This window comes from Sus scrofa, chromosome 10 (assembly GCF_000003025.6).
Source record: "Sus scrofa isolate TJ Tabasco breed Duroc chromosome 10, Sscrofa11.1, whole genome shotgun sequence".
In the NCBI taxonomy this organism is placed as follows: domain Eukaryota; kingdom Metazoa; phylum Chordata; class Mammalia; order Artiodactyla; family Suidae; genus Sus; species Sus scrofa.
The window spans coordinates 12,565,079-12,584,650 of record NC_010452.4 but is presented as its reverse complement, the minus strand read 5'-3'; the positions used below and the strand labels follow the sequence as shown (position 1 = coordinate 12,584,650).

The following is a 19,572-nucleotide window of genomic DNA, read 5'->3' as shown; positions in this document are numbered from 1 at the left end:
CCGGCCACACCCTCCTTGTGCTGGTGAAGACAACATGCCCATTTTCTTTGTCAGGATTCATTGTGTCATATGCTTACCATAGCTCTTTTCTCTAAGTATGTTCATGTCAAAAGATTTTGAATGAGTTATGGCTCAGTGTTTAACAATCTGACTCGTATCCATGAGGATGCAGGTTTGATCCCTGGACTCACTCAGTGGATTAAGGATGTGGCATTCCTGTGAGCTGTGGTCTAGGTCGCAGATGCGGCTTGGATCCCGCGTTGCTGTGGCTGTGGCATAGGCTGGTGGCTACAGCTCCGATTTGACCCCTAGCCTGGAACCTCCATATGCCGCAGGCGCGGCCCTAGAAAAAAAGACAAAAAGACAAAATAAATAAATAAATAAGCCCAACACAAAGATTGTTCTCTACTCCTGGGAGAATGTGAGCTTCAAAGATGCTGCAGCCATCCAGGTTGTCTGGACAAATAACTGCCTTCTGGAATGTTTCCTTAGCTTCTTGGCAGTGCAGTCTGGTTCTACTACCTGGTAAGCCTTGCTCCAGAGAGGGGGACAGAAGGAGGAGCTTGGCAAAGTTTGTTCCAAAGAACTCCTAAGAGTGGAGATAAAAAGCCCTGGTTACATCACAGCCAAGGACGTTGTATTTTTCAAGACCACGGTTAAGTCTCAAGTTGGAGAAACTCCACAGCTCCTTAGTTTCCCTTCACCTTCTGTACAAGCACCTGTTCTTCCTCCCATGATCTCTTCAAGAAAGCTTGAAGTCGTCTTCAGATCTTCTGATCAGTGGTCATTGTTTTTTATTTAGAGATGTTTGTTCTCACAGACACTGATCTAGTTCAAGCTGTCATCACCTTTCCTATATTTATTTTGGCCTCTTAATTAATCTCCTGTTCCTGTGTCTTAGACACTAGAGCCAGAGTTGCCTTTCAGAGACACTGATTAGTCATGTCACTGCTCACCGTTGCATCCTCCTATGGCCTAAACTCATTGTTCTGATTATGTGTGGACCTTTGTAATATGACATCGATTCACCTTTGGCCCCTGTCCTGCCCCTTTTCCCACAAATGGATTTATTGCTTTTCCAGGGAAACACTGTGTTCTTTCACATTGCAGCCTTCTTTTTTTTTTTTTTTTTTTTTCTTTTTAGGGCTGCACTTGCGGGTATATGGAAGTTCCCTGGCTAGGGGTCGAGTCAGAGCTATAGCTGCTGGCCTACACCACAGCCACTGCAACATGGGATCCAAACTGCATCTGTGACCTACCCCACAGCTCACAGCAGTGTTGGATCCTTAAGCCACTGAGCAAGGCCAGGGATTGAACCTGCATCCCTCTGGGTACTAGTTGGGTTCTTAACCCACTGAGCCTCCACAGGAGCTCCCTAAAGTAGCTTTTAATTGTATAATGGACTCACTTTACTCTATGACTCAAGGCACAGTCAACATTGGGGAGATTTGATGTTTCCACCCCAAGAATCTACCACACTGGGACTTCCTGGCTCATGGCTCTCTGGAATCAGGGTTTATTGCTCTAGTATTGAAAAAAAAATTGCCCGTCAGAAGTCCTGTAAGCAATACTTCTCTGTGATTAAGGAGGCACTGAGTGTGCTCAAGGCACTCAAAAGAAACCATTTCTGGAGTTCCCATTGTGGCTCAGTGAGTTAAGATCCCAGCATAGTGTCCGTGAGGACACGGGTTTGGTTCCTGGCCTCACTCAGTAGGTTAAGGATCCAGTGTTTGGTTCCTGGCCTCACTCAGTAGGTTAAGGATCCAGTGTTCCTGTGAGCTGCGTGGGTTGCAGATGCAGCTTGGATCAGATGCGGCTATGGCCGTGGCGTAGGCTGACAGCTACAGCTCTGATTCATCCCCTAGCCTGGGAACTTCCATATGCCGCAGGTGTGGCTATAAAAAAAAATAATAATACACTAAAAAAAAAAAAAAAAAAGGAAAGAAACTGTTTCTAAGAGGTTGGCCCACACAAGCATTCTCTGAAGCAGAAAGCTTTAAGGAGGAGAATATATATATTTATTACAACAAAAATTCTAATTACCTTCTTTGCCCAGACAGGAAAACCTGCTCTCCTACTCTGGCTGACTGTGGACAATGGGTCTTCATTACAGACACTAGGAAGTTCTGCTGACTTGAACTTTCTCAAAACTAATATTGCAGAAAGCTAAATGAGTTTCACAAGCCTTTAGAAGTGGGGAGACTGGGTGAGGGAAATAGCTTAGTTCAGGAAGCTGTAGAAATGTTGCTTTGCAGCTCATATGTGTAAGGAAGTCTTTAGTCTCTTTTTCAAATATAAAAAGCCCTTTCTGAAAAGGGGATCAGAAGCAAATTAATTCAACCAACTTTTTTTTTTTTTTTGTCTCTTCTAGGGCCGCTCCCTTGGCATATGGAGGTTCCCAGGCTAGGGGTCTAATCGGAGCTGTTACTGTAGGCCTATGCCAGAGCCATGGGGGATCCGAACCGTATCTGCAACCTACACCACACACAGCTCATGGCAACCCCGGATCCTTAACCCACTGAGCAAGGCCAGGGATCGAACCTGCAACCTCATGGTTCCTAGTCAGATTCGTTAACCACTGCGCTATGACGAAATACTCCTCAACCAAATTTTGAGCATCTGCTCCATGTCTGCTTTGTTCTTGGTTGCCTCCTTCATTATTCTCAGCTCACGTAAAACTTAGATGTTGAAGCAGCAGATCCTCTAACCCTTATTGCTAGCTTCAGTTTGTAGCTTAGGTTCATTCACTAAAGTTGAAATTATTTGTGTAGTGTGAATTTGGCATCTTGCACAGCACAGCTTTGGAGCATCCGTGCTTTAACACATAATGTCACAGGCTTTGTTTTTATTGCTGGTGACATGGGGTGGGGGAAGAAGAAGAAGATGGGCTTGTAAACTGTATCTTACTAATACATCAAAACTGAGACGAAGAGTATTTTCATTTTATTTTACTTTATTTTATTTTATTTTGCTTTTTAGGGCCACACTTGTGGCATACGGAAGTTCCCAGGCTAGGGGTTGAATTGGAGCTGTAGCTACTGGCCTATGCCACAGCCATAGCAACGCAGGAGCCAAGCTGCATCTGCAGCCACAGCCCAGCCCATGGCAACACCAGATCCTTAATCTACTGGGCGAGACCAGGGATCGAACCCTGGTCCTCATGGATACTAGTGGATTCGTTTCCACTGTGCCTCAACGGGACCTCCCTAATCCATGTATATTTTAGGTAGTGATTTTCAAATGGATAGGGTGGAAGTGAAGAAATAGCTATTTTATCGTCCAGGCTTGGGATTAAAGGATTTTAAGAAAAGGGGCAAATATTTGACTGCAGAGGTTAAAGAATGCTCACATCCTTCTCCTTCAGGTGTAATCAGAAGCCAGCGTTGCATTGTGTTTTTCAAATCCCATTGAATTGTAGAAAACAATGGATTTGTCTCCACATTTCAGAGGACTTGAGGTCATTTGAGTTTTATTTTGCAAAATATTACATCCACCTCAGTTATCTTCTTTTCAAGGCTTTTGAATCTTGAATGCTATACAAGGCCTTTGAATCCTGTCCATGTCTCAACTCAGGAGGATGCAAGAATCAACTGAGACTTTAAAAAAAATATGCTACCTGGAGTTCCCACTGTGGCGCTGTGGGTTAATGATCGGGCTTGCTTCCTTGGAGGTGCGGGTTCAATCTTCTGGCCCAGCACAGTGGGTTAAGGATCCAGCATTGCTGCAGCTGTGGTGTTTGTAGGTCTCAGAGTCGGCTGGGATTCAATCCCGGACCCAGGAACTTCCATTATATGCTGCGGATGTGGCCAAAAAAAGAAAAAAAAAAAAAAAAATGGCCTCACTGCAGACCTGTTGAATTAGAGGCCCTTGGGAAGCTATGGCTTGTTAAATCTCCGCAAGTGATTTTTTTAAAAAATTGAATTATAGTTAACATAAAGTAGTACATTATTTCAGGTATATGACATAGTGCTTTGGCACTTGGAAACATCACAGATTGGAGTTCCCGTTGTGGCTCAGTGGTTAACGAATCCAACTAGGAACCATGAGGTTGCGGGTTCAATCCCTGACCTCGCTCAGTGGGTTAAGGATCCGGCATTGCCGTGAGCTGTGGTGTAGGTCACAGATGCGGCTTGGATCCCGTGTTGCTGTGGCTGTGGTGTAGGCCAGCAGCCACAGCTCCGATTAGATCTCTAGCCTGGGAACCTCCGTATGCCACAGGTTCAGCCCTAAAAAGACAAAAAAAAAAAAAAAAAAAAAAGAAAGAAAAGAAAGAAAGAAACATCACGAATTGATCACCACAATGTCTAGTAAGCCTCTGTCACCACACGAAATTATTATGATATTCTTGACTATATTCCATGCTGTATTGAGGTAAATTACATGACCAGGTAAAGCCTCAGCCATGTTTAAAAAAACAGAAAGCAAAAGCAGATCTGTCAATACTGGCTTCCTGCCACCCTTGACTCACTGAGTAATGAGGCCACCTTGGAGAACACGTGCCGTCCAGCCACGCTGGCCTCCCTCGTTCTCAAGGTGAAGTCTGCAGAGTTACTAACCAGGTGGCGCCTTTGGTGGCACACCTCCCCCTCTCCTTCCCTCCCTTCTGCTGCAGCCAAGTCCGGCAGCTGGCTGTTGGGTGAGCTGACACATGACAATTAAAATGTGCTCTGGTGGAACTTTACAGGCTCCTTCCAGCCCTCCATGCCCCTGCAAGAGAGCACAAGAGGCACCTGAAGCTGAGCAGCTGGGCTCGGCTGGGCTTGGGAACATGGCGTGATTAGGGCGCAAGGGACAAGTGCCAAGAACCCTCCTTACCACTGCTTAGCGTGGAACAAAGCTGGGAAAAAGGCAGATTTCCAGATAGACTTACCTTAGATCTCAAAACTTTTTTTGGCCCTGCCCATACCTTGTGGAAGTTCCCAGGCCAGGGATTGGGCCTGAGCCACTGCAGTAACAAGCCCGGCTATGCCTCAAGGAAATTCCTTTTTTAAAAATTTTATTGGGGGAGTTCCTGTCGTGGTGCAGTGGAAATGAATCCGACTAGGAACCATGAGGTTGCAGGTTTGATCCCTGGCCTCGCTCAGTGGGTTAAAGGATCTGGCGTTGCCATGAGCTGTAGTGTGGGTTTTAGATATGGCTCAGATCTGGCGTTGCTTTGGCTCTGGCATAGATAGGCTGGCAGCTGTAGCTCCGATTAGACCCCTAGCTTGGGAACCTCCATATGCTGTGGGTGCGGCCCTAAAAAGACAAAAAAAAAAAAATTTTATTGAAGTGTAGGTAATTTACAATGTTGTGTTAATTTCTGCTGTACAATAGAGTGACTCAGTTATATGTGTGTATACATATATATGTATATAAACATATATGTACATTCTTCTTAATATTCTTTTCCATTATGATTTATCACAGGAAGTTCTCAGAACTTGAAGGAGTCTAAACCCGTTTTCACTTGCGATCTGTAACAGGTTCAGACAACAGACTGAAATCAAGTTCATTTCAGGTGAGTCTGCTGATTTTTTAATGAGCATCAGGGCACAATAGATATACTAGTTTGCTGTCCATAGTCCACTGGTAACTTGAAATTAAAAACCGAAAGGCAGGAATGTAAGTGGGAGGAGAAGTTTCATTAATTACTTCAGCAAATAGTTCTTGATTGGCCACTGTGAGCTAGTTCGGTGCTAGGTGCTGAAGGTCCAGCTCTGGGCGAAACCCAGTCCCTGCCCCAGGGCTTTTCCCACTCAAGCTGGGGAGGGAGGGGCAGAGTCAGTAAGTCCAGGTGTGGCTGTGCTAATGCACACACACGGCAGGTAGAACAAGTGGTGAGTGCTACGTAGACGGAGGGAAGGGGCTGGAGAAGGCCCAGTGCGTGGGTCTGCGGGTCGGTGGTTATGTTACATAGCCAGTCAGGACAGGAAGGGAGAAAGAAGGAAGTGGCCTTTGGCGGACCATGCTGGGCCACTGCCATTCATGTCTCCGAGGCTCCTTACTCTGCCACACGAGGTCACAGAACCTAAATGTCCATCAGTCAAAGGCACCTACTCCCAGCTGGGTCACCGTCCCTAAACATTTTACCAGCGTCTTCATCAGAACCACAAAACACAGGAGTTCTTGTTGTGGCTCAGCAGGTTAAGAACCCAATTAGTATCCATGAGGATGCAGGTTCGAGCCCTGGCCTTGCTCACTGGGTTTAAGATCCAGTGTTGCTGTGGCTGTGGCTGTGGTGTAGGCCGGCAGCTGCAGCACTGATTCAGCCCCTAGCCTAGGAACTTCCACATGCTATGAGTGAGGTCCTAAAAAGAAGAATTAAAAAAAAAAGAACCACAAAACACAGTGACACCTGGTCAGCCTCTTCCTGAGTGACATTCGGCCTGTTAGGTACTTTCCAGCCTAACAGGCCAAGCCGGTGGTCTGGTTGGGCCTCTGTCCTTCTCACTCTTCAGGCCAGGGCAGGGCGTCACTCCTGTCCCAAACTCCATTGGCCCCTGACCTCTGCGGGGGACAGGGAGTGCAGAGCCATCAGAGTCCTGGCACTCCTGATGGCCTCACGGGTCATTACCCCAGACTGAGGGACAGTGGCTGTGAGCCGCCTTCCCTCCCACGTCGAACTCCTCGCTCACTGCTCATGGTGGCCCTGGGAGGGAGGTGTGACTGTTCAACTCCGTTTGCAGAGGGAGAACCCTGCCCACGGCCACAGAGAGGCAGAGTCGGGCAAGTCTTGGCCACTGAAAACCCCTTTCTTTCAGGAAACAAAGTGCAATTATGAACAGTTTAAAGATCTAAGTTTTAAGTAACACCCCACGTGTAGTCACAGGCACAGGAGCTGACTCTGGGAGGGAGCAGAGGACCGAGTGCTCTGAAGTACCCGCTGTGGGTTGGCAAAATCATGGATTAAGTAGGAGGAGCCCAGGGAGAATGGCCAGCTTAGGTGCCGGAGAGCCGTTCGGTACACGTGTGGATAACTTTGTTCATTTATTTTTCTGCTGCGAAAGGAATTTGTAGAGCTTTACGCAACAGTAGCAGAAGGGTATACAAGTCGACCATAACCCTGCTTCTCAGAGGCCATCGCCGTTAACAGTTGTTGACTTTCCGCCTCTCGGTTTTCCTCTGGTCAGATGGGTGGTGGTGATTTTTGTCCTTGATCAGCTTTTTTTTTTTTTTATTTTGATTTTGAGGGCCACACTATGGCATGTGGAAGTTCCCAGGCTAGGGGTGGGGTCGCGGTTGTTTCCGCTGAGCCACAATGGGGATTTTTAGAAAAAGAACACCTACTAACACATGACTGCATGGGCTGGCGTACAAGGTCTCACAAACTGGGGCTTCAGCGGCAGCTCCGAACAGCTCTGAAGGCTGGAAATCCTGGGCGTGGGCAGGGTTGGCTGCTTCTGAGGACTCGGAGGGCGCGTCTGTTCCGTAACTCTCTCCTGGCTCCCGGGAGCCCAGGCACCTCTCAGCCTGTAGGTGCATCACGGACCCTCCACCCTCACAGGGTGTGGCCTCTGCGCCTCTGTCTCCCCAGGACTCTGTTCTTATAACTCACCTTGGATTCGGGGGGGGCCCCCCTGCCTCAGTGTGACCTCGTCTTGGCTAATTCACCCACAGTGGCCCTATTCCAATAAGGTTCCAGGTATGGGGGCTAGGACTTCAGCATGTCTTTTGGGGGTGACAGAATTCAACACCCCCCCCTTGCAGTTCCTGCTGTGGCACAACAGGATTAGCAGTGTCTCTGCAGCAGCCAGGACACAGGTTTGATCCCCGGCCTGGCACATGGGGTTAAAGGATCTGGCTTGTAGGTCGCAACTGCGACTGGGATATGATCCTTGGCCGGGAACTCTGTATGCCCCGGGGGGGGGGCCAAAAATTTTTTAAAAATTCAACCCCCAACTTAGGGACTTGGGAGGGGCCTGTGGCAGCAAGGGCCTCTGAGTTGCAAACAAGCTTCTTCAGCACAGCAGCAGCCCTACCCCTGGGATGAAGTGGGGAATGGTGTGTGGGGGGCGTGGACCGTCAGTGGGGGCATAGAAACCCATCATTCCCCGCCAGCCCTCTCTGGCCACCCTGGAGGTCCCAGTTCCTCTTTTGCAGAAGCCCTCCTGGGTCTCTCAAGGGCTTTCCCTGTCCCCCATCCCCGCAGACTAGAAGTGGCCCCAGGAGAAGGCGTCAACCGAAGAGGAACAGGAGTTGGTGAACATATGCCTCAGCTTCCTCATCCGCCTCAAAGGGACTTTAAAACAATTTTTTTGGAGTTCCCTTCATGGCTTAGTGGATTAAGAACTTGGCTAGTATCCATGAGGATGTGGGTTCAATCTCTGATTTCACTCAGTGGGTTAAAGCATCTGGCGTTGCTGTTGAGCAGCAGTAAAGGTCAAAGTCACAGCTCAGACCCGGCGTGGCTGTGGCTGTGGTGTAGGCGGCCTCTGTAGCTCCAGTTAGACCCCAGCCTGGGAACTTCCACACGTCATGAGTGCGGCCCTAAAAAAATAAATAAATAAAAAAGAGAGAGATGGCATCTGAGGCAGGACCTGGGTGTTGAGAAGGAGGTGGCCGAGCAGGGGTCTGAGGAGGCCCCAGGAGAGCGGCCAGGGTTCATGGGGATCAGGAGGAGCCCATGGTGGGAGAGGCTGCAGAAACCTGGAAATATATGAGTGTGTGTGTGTGTGTGTTTCCTGGACCTAAGTGAGGCCTGTGGGAGGTGAGGTGAGGGCCCAGCCTGGGCTCATCCACATGCACAGGAAGCTGGGTTCTGCAAACTTTCACGTGCCCATTCCAGTCCCATTTCAAGTATCTTGTCAGGTGATGAGAAGACCAAGTTGTTTCACCGGAATTTCTGGGATTAGCTTCGGATCCTCTGTGTTGGCGTGTAATGGAAGAACAGCTGCAGCTGCCCCACCAGGGCCTTGCAGCTCTGGCTGTGGAGCAGGCAGATGGGAGACAGCTGCCAGGGCCTTCCTGGGGTGGGTCTCTCCAGCTGCAAAGGGGGAGTGAGTCAGAGTGTTGAAAACTGCCCCCGCCTGAGGCTGGGGCGGGTGTGGCTCCCTTGCTGATGAACACCTGCCTTTGTACTCAGTATTCTGTAGTAGCGCACATGGGAAAATGGAATGGAGATACGTGTATATATATGTAAAACTGATTCCCTTTGTACAATGTTGTAAATCAACTATACTCCCAATGTTTTTTTTTGCTTTTTAGGGCCGTACCCATGGCATATGGAAGTTCCCAGGCTAAGAGTCGAATTGGAGCTACAGCTGCTGACCTACACCACAGCAACATGGGATCCGAGCCATGTCTTCGACCTACACCACAGCTCACGGCAACGCCGAATCTTAACCCACTGAGCAAGGCCAGGGATCGAACCCGCAACCTCATGGTTCCTAGTTGGATTCGTTAACCACTGAGCCACTACGGTAACCATCATTAGCCAAGATGGTAAATTTTATGTCATGTGCATTTTACCCATAAAACTCAAACATCAGACAGCAGCTTAGGCAGCAAGCCTTAACTGCTGTGGTTTGGTTTAGAACAACTGTAACATATTCTTTTGTTTCTGGCATTGTCCCAAATGACCCCCTCCAGCACTTTGATGTTCCTTAGGGCAGTAGTCTGCAACACAACCCTCACAGTGACAGTATCTTAAATGTTTGATCTCCACTGTCCATTCCAACAGCCCAGGAGGCAGACTGATAGATAAGGAAACCAGCTCTAAGAAGCTAGTGAATTTGCTCCAGGCACAAAGGCACTAAGAATCCTGTTTTTCTTCCCCACTGCTGCTCTGAGACCACTAGAGGTTCTCTGACTTCCTCCACAGGCCACAGAACATTGGTGACCCAACAGGGGTCCCTCCCCCGTGCTCCCCAGGGACAGGCCAGGGCTCCGTCCTGGGCCCTGGAGACTGGCTTTTACTTGGAGGCTTACTAAGTAGCTACCCATTATCCTCTGGTGAGGAGGAGGAGCCACATTTTGAGGAGCTCGCAGCGTCCAGCTGTCCACCTTCCTTTCCTGTTGGCACACTGGGCCCAGGTTTTGGCTGCTTTTGCTACAGCGGCAAGCGGAGGATCTAAACTGGGCTTTGCAGGGTCGCATTGTTTGGAAAAACCATATGCTTCTGAGCCAGCTCTTTAACATATGTGGTTGGACACAACATTGTAAATCAACTGTACTTTAAAAAAAATTTTTGCGGGGGGGGGTTTCCATTGTGGCTCAGCAGTAACAAACCCGACAAGAATCCATGAGGATGTGGGTTCAATCCCTGGCCTTGCTCAGTGGATTGAGGATCTGGCGCTGCTATGAGCTGTGGTACAGGTCAAAACCTGGCTGGGATCCCACGTGGATGTGGTGTAGGCTGACAGCCGAGGCTTCAACTTGACCCCTAGCCTGGGAACTTCCGTATGCCTCAGGTGTGCCCATAAAAAGACAAAACAAAAATTTTTTTTTTTTAAACATGTGATTAAAATGAGATCCACGCCGCAGGGTTCCTGTTCTGACTTCGACTTAAGTACTCTGTGGACCAGTTAGATGTAGAAATATCTTGAGGGGTTTACAGATGATACCCTCCTCCCACCCACATTCCTACCCTGGAGGGAGCCTGCTGCCTAAGTTCCTGGAGGAGTGGAATTGATATTACCTTTTAAAAATTTGCGTGGGGAGTTCCCCTGGTGGCTCAGTGGGTTAAGGAGTATGTTTTCGCTGCTGTGGCTCAGGTTCAATTCCTAGCCCGAGAACTTCCGCAAGCTATGGGTGCACCAAAACTAAATAGGCCAACTTCACAGAAATACACGAACCAAAGAAAAGCAAACTTCACATGTTACACTAATTAGGAGAGGGTTCTGATTCAAAAGAAATGTTCATTGTAAAGTCCAAATGCAAATGTCATGGCTTTGAATTTAGACATTGGATTTGAGTTGACTGTGGCTTTAGACAAGTTACTTATTCTCTTCTATTGCTTTGCTGTCTTGGCTGCAATGAGGCTCATGCCCATGTGAAGCTTGACAGCTCATGAAAAGACCAGCCCCGTGCCAGGCACGTGATAAGAACGCCGTCAATATTGTCGTCTCCCCAGTTAGGATTTCCTGTGCACAAGCAGGCTTATCGTGCTTTCTCCTCAGAAATAGTTTGGCTTCTTACCACATAATTCTGCAAAGTAGATTAAAGTTCTTCCTACACCCTCGCTTGCATTATTAGTTTACCCAGCAGACTTTTACAAAGTCAGGCTAACTCTCAGGGCAGCTGGGTCCAAATGCGACCGGAGCCATGTGACTTCTTCCCTGAGCTGGCTGCAGAAACAGTTGGTAGCATCCTTAGCTGTTTTTCCCTGGCACGCGGGGAGGTGACAGTGGAGTGGGTGGGGCTCAGCCATGTGTGTGGTGGAGCCGTCAAAGACCCCAGGATTCCAGACTGGACGGCTCTGTAGCCCAGTAGCCTGACTTCACACATCAACAAACAGAGGTTCTTCGGGGCCAGGTAACTGCAGGGTGGTGTCACGCTGGGCTGTCAAGGGCTTGGGCTCGGAACGAAGCTGCTTGGCTCCTGGGGTTTGGGAAGATCAAGCTGGCTAGCCTGAGCCATGTTACCTAAGCTTCTAAGTTTCCTCCTCCTCTAAACAAAAGCTTTACCTACTTTTTTTCTTCTTTTTTTGCTTCTTTTTAGGGCTTCACCTGCAGTGTATGGGAGTTCCCAGGCTGGGGGTTGAATCAGAGCTGCAGCTACTGGCCTCTGCCACAGTTGCAGCAACACTGGATCCTTTAATCCACTGAGCCAGGCCAGGGATTGTACTGGCATCCTTCATGGATACTAGTTGGGTTTGTTACTGATGAGCCGTAACGGGAACTCCGATGAATTGTTGATCTACAAGGATTCAGAACTCAATGTTGAGGGCAATTCACTTCCTCTGGGCCGTTTTCACAGTGCAGTTGTTCTGTTCCTTTGGTGAGGATTACTAACACAGGGATGGGTGCCTGATGATATGTCATCACTCTTGACTCTATTGAAATGCTGCTTGGGTTTCTTGAGGTTCTGCCTTTAGAGAAAATTCTAGGTGTGTCCCCCAGATCCCAGAAGGAGTCTGCTACAGAGAACCCCCTTAGACATGTCCTTGACCCTTACTTTGGACCTTTGTGTGTCAGCTCACACACACCTGTTACAGTATCTACCTTCTGAGCGTTAGAGATGTACTCACTTGTCAGCAGCTACAAGCTTCCTCTCTGCTGGGTCCAGTTATCGGCTTCATGAGTCATCTGCCAATTTGGATTAAATTCAGGAAATACAAATTGTCCAGGGAGTTCCCATTGTGGCTCAGCAGTTACCAACCCAACTAGTATCCATGAGGATGTAGGTTGGACCCTGACCTCGCTCAGTGGGTTAAGGATCTGGCGTTGCCATGAGCTGTGGTGTATGTCACAGATGTGGCTCGGATCTGGCGTTGCTGTGGCTGTGGTGTAGGCTGGTAGCTCTAATGACCCCTAGCCTGGGAACTTCCATATGCCGCAGGTGTGGCCCTAAAAAGGAAAAAAAAAAAACAATTAAAAAACCCCAAATTGTCCAGGAGGTCTAGTGTTAAGGATCCAGTGTTGTCATTTCTGTGACCCGGGAACTTCCAAATGCTGCGGGCGAGGCCAAAACAAAAAACAAAGAAACCCCGAATCGTCCATTTTCAGAGGACGCTCCCCATTCTGTCATTAGAATGGTAATGATCATTAATTTTCCAAACCCCAAGTTACCTGCATGGTCTGCCCTGCCTATACCTCTTATCAAATCCTGCTCCTTTTCCCAATAGGGACTCTCCCTGAGTTGCTACCACACCCCTTTATGCTAATCCCCTCCGCGGATCTGGCCCACAGCCTGGTGGGGCTCTCTGGCTTCGATGTCATCAGGCCTCGGCCACCCTCTCTCCTACACTCCGAGCCCCCCCACAGATGCCACACTCATCCTTGGCCTGTCTCAGAACAGGATATACTGAGGAGGGCGTTAGGATCCTTCCCAGCCCTAGGATCAGATTATCCTTGCTTCATTCCAAATGACTAAGACTCCTGGAAGGGTTCCAGCAGGACAAGAAACAACACATTTGCCCCTTCTCCAGAGAAGGAGCTTCCAAGTCATCTGAGCCAGTGGAACAGCAGCAAGAGTCCAGGTGTGGACGCCCTGGGTTCAGGCCCCAGCTCTGCTGCCCACAGCACCCATGTTCCCCTCGGGCTGATCTCTCGAGCCTCTGTTTCTTCATGTCATCAAGTGAGGGGTGACGTCCTCCTCTGCAGAACAACACAGGTTAAAATGATAACCTGCCAGACAGCCGGGTGGAGTCCAGGCCCCTGATCAGCGATAGTGCTGTGTGCCCTCTGCTCAGTTCCAGCCACACTCTGACTCCTGATCTGGGCCGTGAGTCCTTTATTACTAAATTCTCAGTCCATACGCGTATCTCAGCACTAGAACATCAGCTCCTTACTCTGACTCCATGTTTTGTCTTGTTCCTCTCCAGCATAGTGCCTGGCAAGCTATCTGTGGAATGAATGAAGAGGTAAGTGCATTTTTCCTATGGATTTACTTAGTTACTTTGCATATAGAGTTCCCGGGCCAGGGATCAGATCCAGGCTGCGTTGTTACCTAAGCCACAGCTGCAACAACACCCGATCCTTAACCCACTATGCCAGGCCAGGGATCGAACCTGTCCCCCAGCGCTCCTGAGATGCCACTGATCTCATTGCACCACAGCGAAACTCCTTGCTATGGATTTAATCATTGGTGTTTCATATCAGAATTTAGATGGGCCCTTTCCTCAGCTTCTGCTAAAATGCTCAGAACCTCCAAGGAAGCTGAGGTGGTGTTCGAGCAAGGCCTTCATCTTGGCGCTCGCTGCACCTGACAGCCGTCCACCCAGCAGCCCCACCTGTATCTACCTGACTCCATCTTGCAGGAGGGTGAGGTGTGGCCCACGTAGGGAAGATCCACGCCCTCGTTAAAGCAGCCAGTGTGAAGGCTGAACATTTCTGGCCAGGCTTATTTGCAAAGGCCCTGGCCAAAGTCAACATCAGGACTTTTATCTGCAGCATAGAGGCTGGTGGCCCTGACCTAGCAGGAGATCCTGCACCCAAGGAGGACAAAATGTAAGCAAAGAAAGAAGATTCTGAGGAGTGTGACAATGACATAGGTTTTGACCTTATTTGTTTATTTTTTATGGCTGAATCTATGGCATATGGAAGCTCCCAGACTAGGGGTTGAATTGGAGCTTCAGCTGCTGGCCACAGCCACAGCCACAGCCATGCTGTTTCTGAGCCACATCTGTGACCTACACCACAGCTTGTGGCAACAGAAGATTCTTAACCCACTGAGAAAGGCTGGGGATGGAACCTGTATCCTCACGGATCTTAGTTGGGTTTGTTTCTGCTAAGCCACAGTGGGAAATCCCCAGGCTTTGGTCTTGTGGATTAAACCTCTTCTGTAACATGTTCGACAGAAAGCTGAACACTGAAGAAATGCAAATAAAAAATAAAAAATTTCAGATTGTTAAAAGTCGAAAAACCCTGAGACCTAGCCAGAGCTGCTGACACACAGTCAATGATGGACAAGGCAGTGGAATCAGCACACATTTGGTAACACATGGGAACATGTTTTTCCCTTCCCGCTCCCATTGCAGGACTAGGCTCACTGGACAAGCCATGTGAACTGTGGACAAGAGTCTGGGTTCTGGAGTCTCAGTCTCAACCTCAGATCCCGTCTCTGCAGCTTTCCATGTGTGACCTTGGGCCAGTTACTTAATCTAAGTCTCAGTCTCCTCATCTATTAAATGAAGGTATTGGAGTGTCCCCCCCCCCTGTGCCTCAGCAGGTTAAGAACCTGACCAGTATCCTTGAGGATGTGGATTTGATCTCTGGCCTTGCTAGGTGGGTTAAGGATCCAGTGTTGCCATGTGCTATGGTGTAGACTGCAGACTCGGCTCTGATCTGGCACTTCTGTGGCTCTGGCGTAGGGTGGCAGCTGCAGCCCTGATTTGACCTGGGAACTTCCACATGCCACAGGTGTGGCCGTAAAAAGAAAACAAAAATATGAAGATATTTAGTCCTACCTACATCATAGAAGTACTGAGAATGAAAGAAAATGCATGTAAGAAACTTGGTACAGGGCTCAGTGAATAATAATTCTCAATAAATGTCCACTGTTTTCAGTTATCCAAATGCCCTCCATCTTCTACTTCCTGTTTCTAATGAAAAGCGTCTCCAGTTCAAGGATTACCTCTGTTGGTCTCTCTCCATTCATTAAGCACTTACTTCAAGTCAGGCACTGACCCCACTAGGTTTGGGGAACAGAGAAATAAAAGATCCCTGCCCTTAAGAGTTACAGCCAGTAGCCAGACTGCCTGCCTAACAGCCCACAACACTGGCTGCTTGACACCTACACTCTACCACCTGACTCAACCAATTTCTGCTGAAATGTAATGACACAAAACTCTTCATCAGTGGAGCTGCTTCTAATTTGAGAGGCCATGCATCTGAAAAAGGAAGCTGAATGCTGGATGTGGTTAAATTCAATAATGTCTTTACTTATGGATAAGGCTGTGCGGGACTCAGCAGTGTCTGATTTAGGTCACGTGTATACAACAGTAAAAATTAAAAATGACTCATTTGGCATGCAGTGAAGTATTTCCAGGCCCTTTTCTCCTTTTTTTTTTTTTTTTTTTTTTGTCTTTTTAGGGCCGCACCTGCAGCATATGGAAGTTTCCAGGCTAGGGGTAGAGTCAGAGCTGCAGCCTATGCCACAGCCACAGCAACACCAGACCTAACCCATGGAGCGAGGCCAGGGATCAAACTTGCATCCTCATGGGTACCAGTCAGGTTCATTACCTTTGAGCAGCGATGGAACTCCTCCAGGGCTTTTTATTTATTTTTTTATTTTTTTGTCTTTTTAGGGGTGCACCCAAGGCATATGGAAGTTCCCAGGCCAAAGGTCAAACTGGAGCTGTAGCCACTGGCCTTTGCTACAGCCACAGCAACATGGGTTCTGAGCTGTGTGTGGGACCTACACCACAGTTCACAGCAATGCTGGATCCTTAACCCACTGAGCGAGGCCAGGATCCAACCTGCGTCCTCAGGGATACTAGTCAGATTTGTTTCCGCTGAGCCACGATGGGAACTCCCAGGCCTTTTCAAAATTTTAAAGTAAGCTCACTACAGTCCTCCGGTTATAGTGTAAAGACAGTAAAATAAAAAGTGATAAACACTATTGTGATTAATATCTCAGTTTATTAGCCATTTTAATAAAGTAAATCCTTAGAGTGAAAATAATGAACTAGAAATAGCTTTTTAAAAGCTCCTTTTTATGATATGCTTACAAAACGTCAGAAATCAGTGAGAAAACCCACCACAGTGGTGACAGAACCAACAAGGTTCCTGTGAGTAAAGCTGAAATGGTGCAGCCAGGCTGGCTGCCGAAAGTCAGATTAGCTTCTTGATACTGTGGAGATCACACTTAACATTGTACGAGGGGCTCGTCTATACATCACTGGTCTTAATTTAATCATGGGAAGATTCCACTTCATCAGCTATTGTGAAGTGTCAGGGAGGAGGTCCTTTGGCTACAATGATGCTTACTCCAGAAACACCTTGCCTTTCTGATGCCTCTTCATTCTCGAATAAGGACTTATTGTATCATCCGTCACAAAATCATACAGTACTTTTATCCAGGAATTATAGTGGGGGAGGTTGTCATAGTACTCCGCTGCTATTTTCCTCACCTAGAAGGGAAAAAACACAGCAAGATGAATAATGCGTGTTAAACAAGTCCTATTAAAGATGGGAGATGAACTGTCCGACACAGACACGTAGAAGAGACACCACGAGGAGTTCCCCTTGTGGCTCAGTGGAAACTAACCCAACCAGGATCCATGAAGATGCAGGTTCCACCCCTGGCCTTGCTCAGTGGGTTAAAGATCCGGCATTGTCCTGAGCTGTGGTATAGTTCGCAGATGTGGCTCAGATCGGATGTGGCTGTGGCTGTGGTGTAGGCCGGCAGCTGGAGCTCCGATTCAGCCCCTAGCCTGGGAACTTTCATATGCTGTGGATGCGGTCCTAAAAAGAAAAAAATAAAATGGCAGTTAAGATCCTGAATAAGCATTTTGAATCAAGAAAGTCCTTAAGTCTAAAAATGCTAAAAATCAAAAACCAAAATGTTTATAATCTGTACCTTTTAAAAAGTACATAAGTAAAAAATTAATAAATTCTTTAATACTGAGTTAGAAAACCTGGGAAATTGATTAGCCACATGTCCAATTTAATTCAAACACCGACATCATAAATATCTGGATATCTGTCTCCATACTTTACAAAGCAAGTTGTGAGCAACTGGAAAAATAACACACTTAAAAAAGTGTCCTATAGCCAGTAAAGCTCAGTTTAAAAAAATAAAGAACCTTGTTACTGTTTTGTGGGTTTTTTTGGTCTTTTTGCCATTTCTTGGGCTGCTCCCATGGCATATGGAGGTTCCCAGGCTAGGGGTCCAATTGGAGCTGTAGCCACCAGCCTACACCAGAGCCACAGCAATTCGGGATCCGAGCCGCGTCTGCAACGTACACCCCAGCTCACGGCAACGCCAGATTCTTAACCCACTGAGCAAGGGCAGGACCGAACCCGCAACCTCATGGTTCCTAGGCAGATTCGTTAACCACTGCGCCACGACGGGAACTCCAAGAACCTAGTTATTGTGATAGAAGTGTTCTAAAATTGACCACCGTGATGGCTAGACAACTCTGAACAATCTAAAAACCATTGAATTATGCATTTTAAATGGATGGATTGTACCTACGAGTTCATCTCACTAAAGCCTTTAGGAGCAAACGATGTTATGCACACCTGTTAGCTAACTATGTGATAGTTAAATGAAACATAACTACTGCAGAACAAGAGAACTCTTTGGCATATCCCATAGAAAAAGCAGGGAAGGGAAGAGTAGAGAAGAGAACAGTTGTCAGCTTAGTTAAGGAATATGAAGACAGTGTGAAATGGAGGGGGAAATGAATATTCACTGAGGGACCATGGGCCTGAAGTAATGTTTGCCCTAAACTAAGTTTTCAGTTTAACGACTGTTCAAGAAAATGACAAGTCAAAGTATGAGGCTTATGTTGGGAAAAACAATTTTGTTCAGACAGTGACTGGCTTTCTCCTTAAACCACAACCTCTTAAAAAATAAAAATGTACTTTCCTACTCAGGGGAGAGGCTGGCAGAGGGAGGTGCATCCTGCCCAGGCCAGTACAGCACAAAGTGGCTGCACTAGCACCACACTGCACCAGCTTCAAAGCTGTCCTGACTATTGTGTGGTGTTTTATTTTGAGAAACGTAGAACCTACTGAAAAGTTGAAAGAACAGTAAAACCAACACTAGGTCCACTAACACTATGTCACGGCCACTTCCTCTCACCCTGTATATAATACACACCACATACCTCACTTTCTCTGCTGAACGAGAGTAAGTTGCAGACATCATGGGGAAACTTACCCTGGATATTCCACCCCTTAATTCTCAATACATATCTCCTAAGAACAAGGACATTCCTCAACAAAACCGTAACATGCCATTATCACACCCATGAATTTTTTTTTTTTTTGGCTGTTTGCCGTTTCTAGGGCCACTCTGCAGCATTTGGAGGTTCCCAGGCTAGGGAACAGTAATTGGAGCTGTAGCCGCAGGCCTGCGCCACAGCCACAGCAACGCAGGATCCGAGCTGCGTCTGCGACCTACACCACAGCTCACGGCAACCCCGGATCCTTAACCCACTGAGCGAGGCCAGGGACCGAACCTGCCACCTCATGGTCCTAGTCGGATTCGTTAACCACTGCGCCACCACGGGAACTCCACACCTGTGAAATTTAACACTGATGTACTATTATCTACTACACGGTCCAGATTCTCATTTTCTCCACTAACTCAATGTCCTCTCTAGATTTCTCTTTCCTCAGCTGGCAATCCACTAATAATCAAATGTTATATGTAGCTGTCATGTTATATGTGAGTTTGAAGACATTCAACACTGAAAAACTTAAGAGGAAATCCATAAAATTTGGTTGAGTGGGTATGATAGCATAAAATATCCGGCTATGGTTTCCTTATGTCACAGCTTAAAAAAAAGAAAAAAATCAAGAAAAATGGGTATTACATCTCACATAACTTCCCCTTTTCAGAATTACAGAAACATGTGGTAATGGAATTGCAAGAGCTGTCCATTCTGGGGATGGAAAGTGTAATACGAGAATTCATCGGGAATGTGGTTGACTTTGGAGAGGCCCTCCTTCCGGGGAGGATGAAAGCATGCGCGTCAGTGTGTCGTCACCCCCTCTGCAGACCACGCACTAAAAGTCTCCCGTGAGGGGAAGGTGCCTGCCTGGGCAAAGCCTGTGGTACTGGAAACTGCTGTTCATTTATTTTGCATGTCGATTGTGCAGGACTTCTGCATCTCACGACAAACCAACACATAAACCTCAGCTGAATGCGTTCAGTGTAGCAGTAATGAACTCTTGCTCCCTTCACAGAGGGAATTCATTTTCTACTTCTGAATCACGTTACACGTTAGCTAATTTTGCAGATCCCCCAACACTTCTG

The 19,572-nt window shown here is 47.5% G+C and overlaps 2 protein-coding genes across 5 annotated transcripts in view; one reads left to right on the top strand and one right to left on the bottom strand.

The window, feature by feature from the left end:
* NVL (nuclear VCP-like) overlaps positions 1–19,572 on the top strand; it is a 105,751-nt gene that overhangs the window by 85,991 nt on the left and 188 nt on the right. Inside the window, exons 24-26 of one of the 3 annotated variants that reach the window (XR_002336212.1) lie at positions 5,410–5,500; positions 13,466–13,504; positions 19,155–19,499. Coding sequence is in view for 1 of the 3 variants with exons in the window: in XM_021064380.1 (XP_020920039.1) it covers positions 5,410–5,427 (18 nt within the window). In the remaining 2 variants the exon portion in view is untranslated. Of the gene's footprint in view, positions 1–5,409; positions 6,286–13,465; positions 13,505–19,154; positions 19,500–19,572 lie in introns of those variants that run through there. The other 2 variants (XR_002336213.1, XM_021064380.1) reach the window with 2 other exon arrangements.
* The window catches only part of DEGS1 (delta 4-desaturase, sphingolipid 1), a 39,427-nt gene continuing 36,058 nt past the window's right edge, over positions 16,204–19,572 (bottom strand). For both annotated transcript variants that reach the window (XM_005653768.3, NM_001244121.1), the window contains 1 exon segment: positions 16,204–16,714. In XM_005653768.3, the coding sequence (XP_005653825.1) occupies positions 16,568–16,714 (147 nt within the window). In that variant the 3' untranslated portion in view covers positions 16,204–16,567.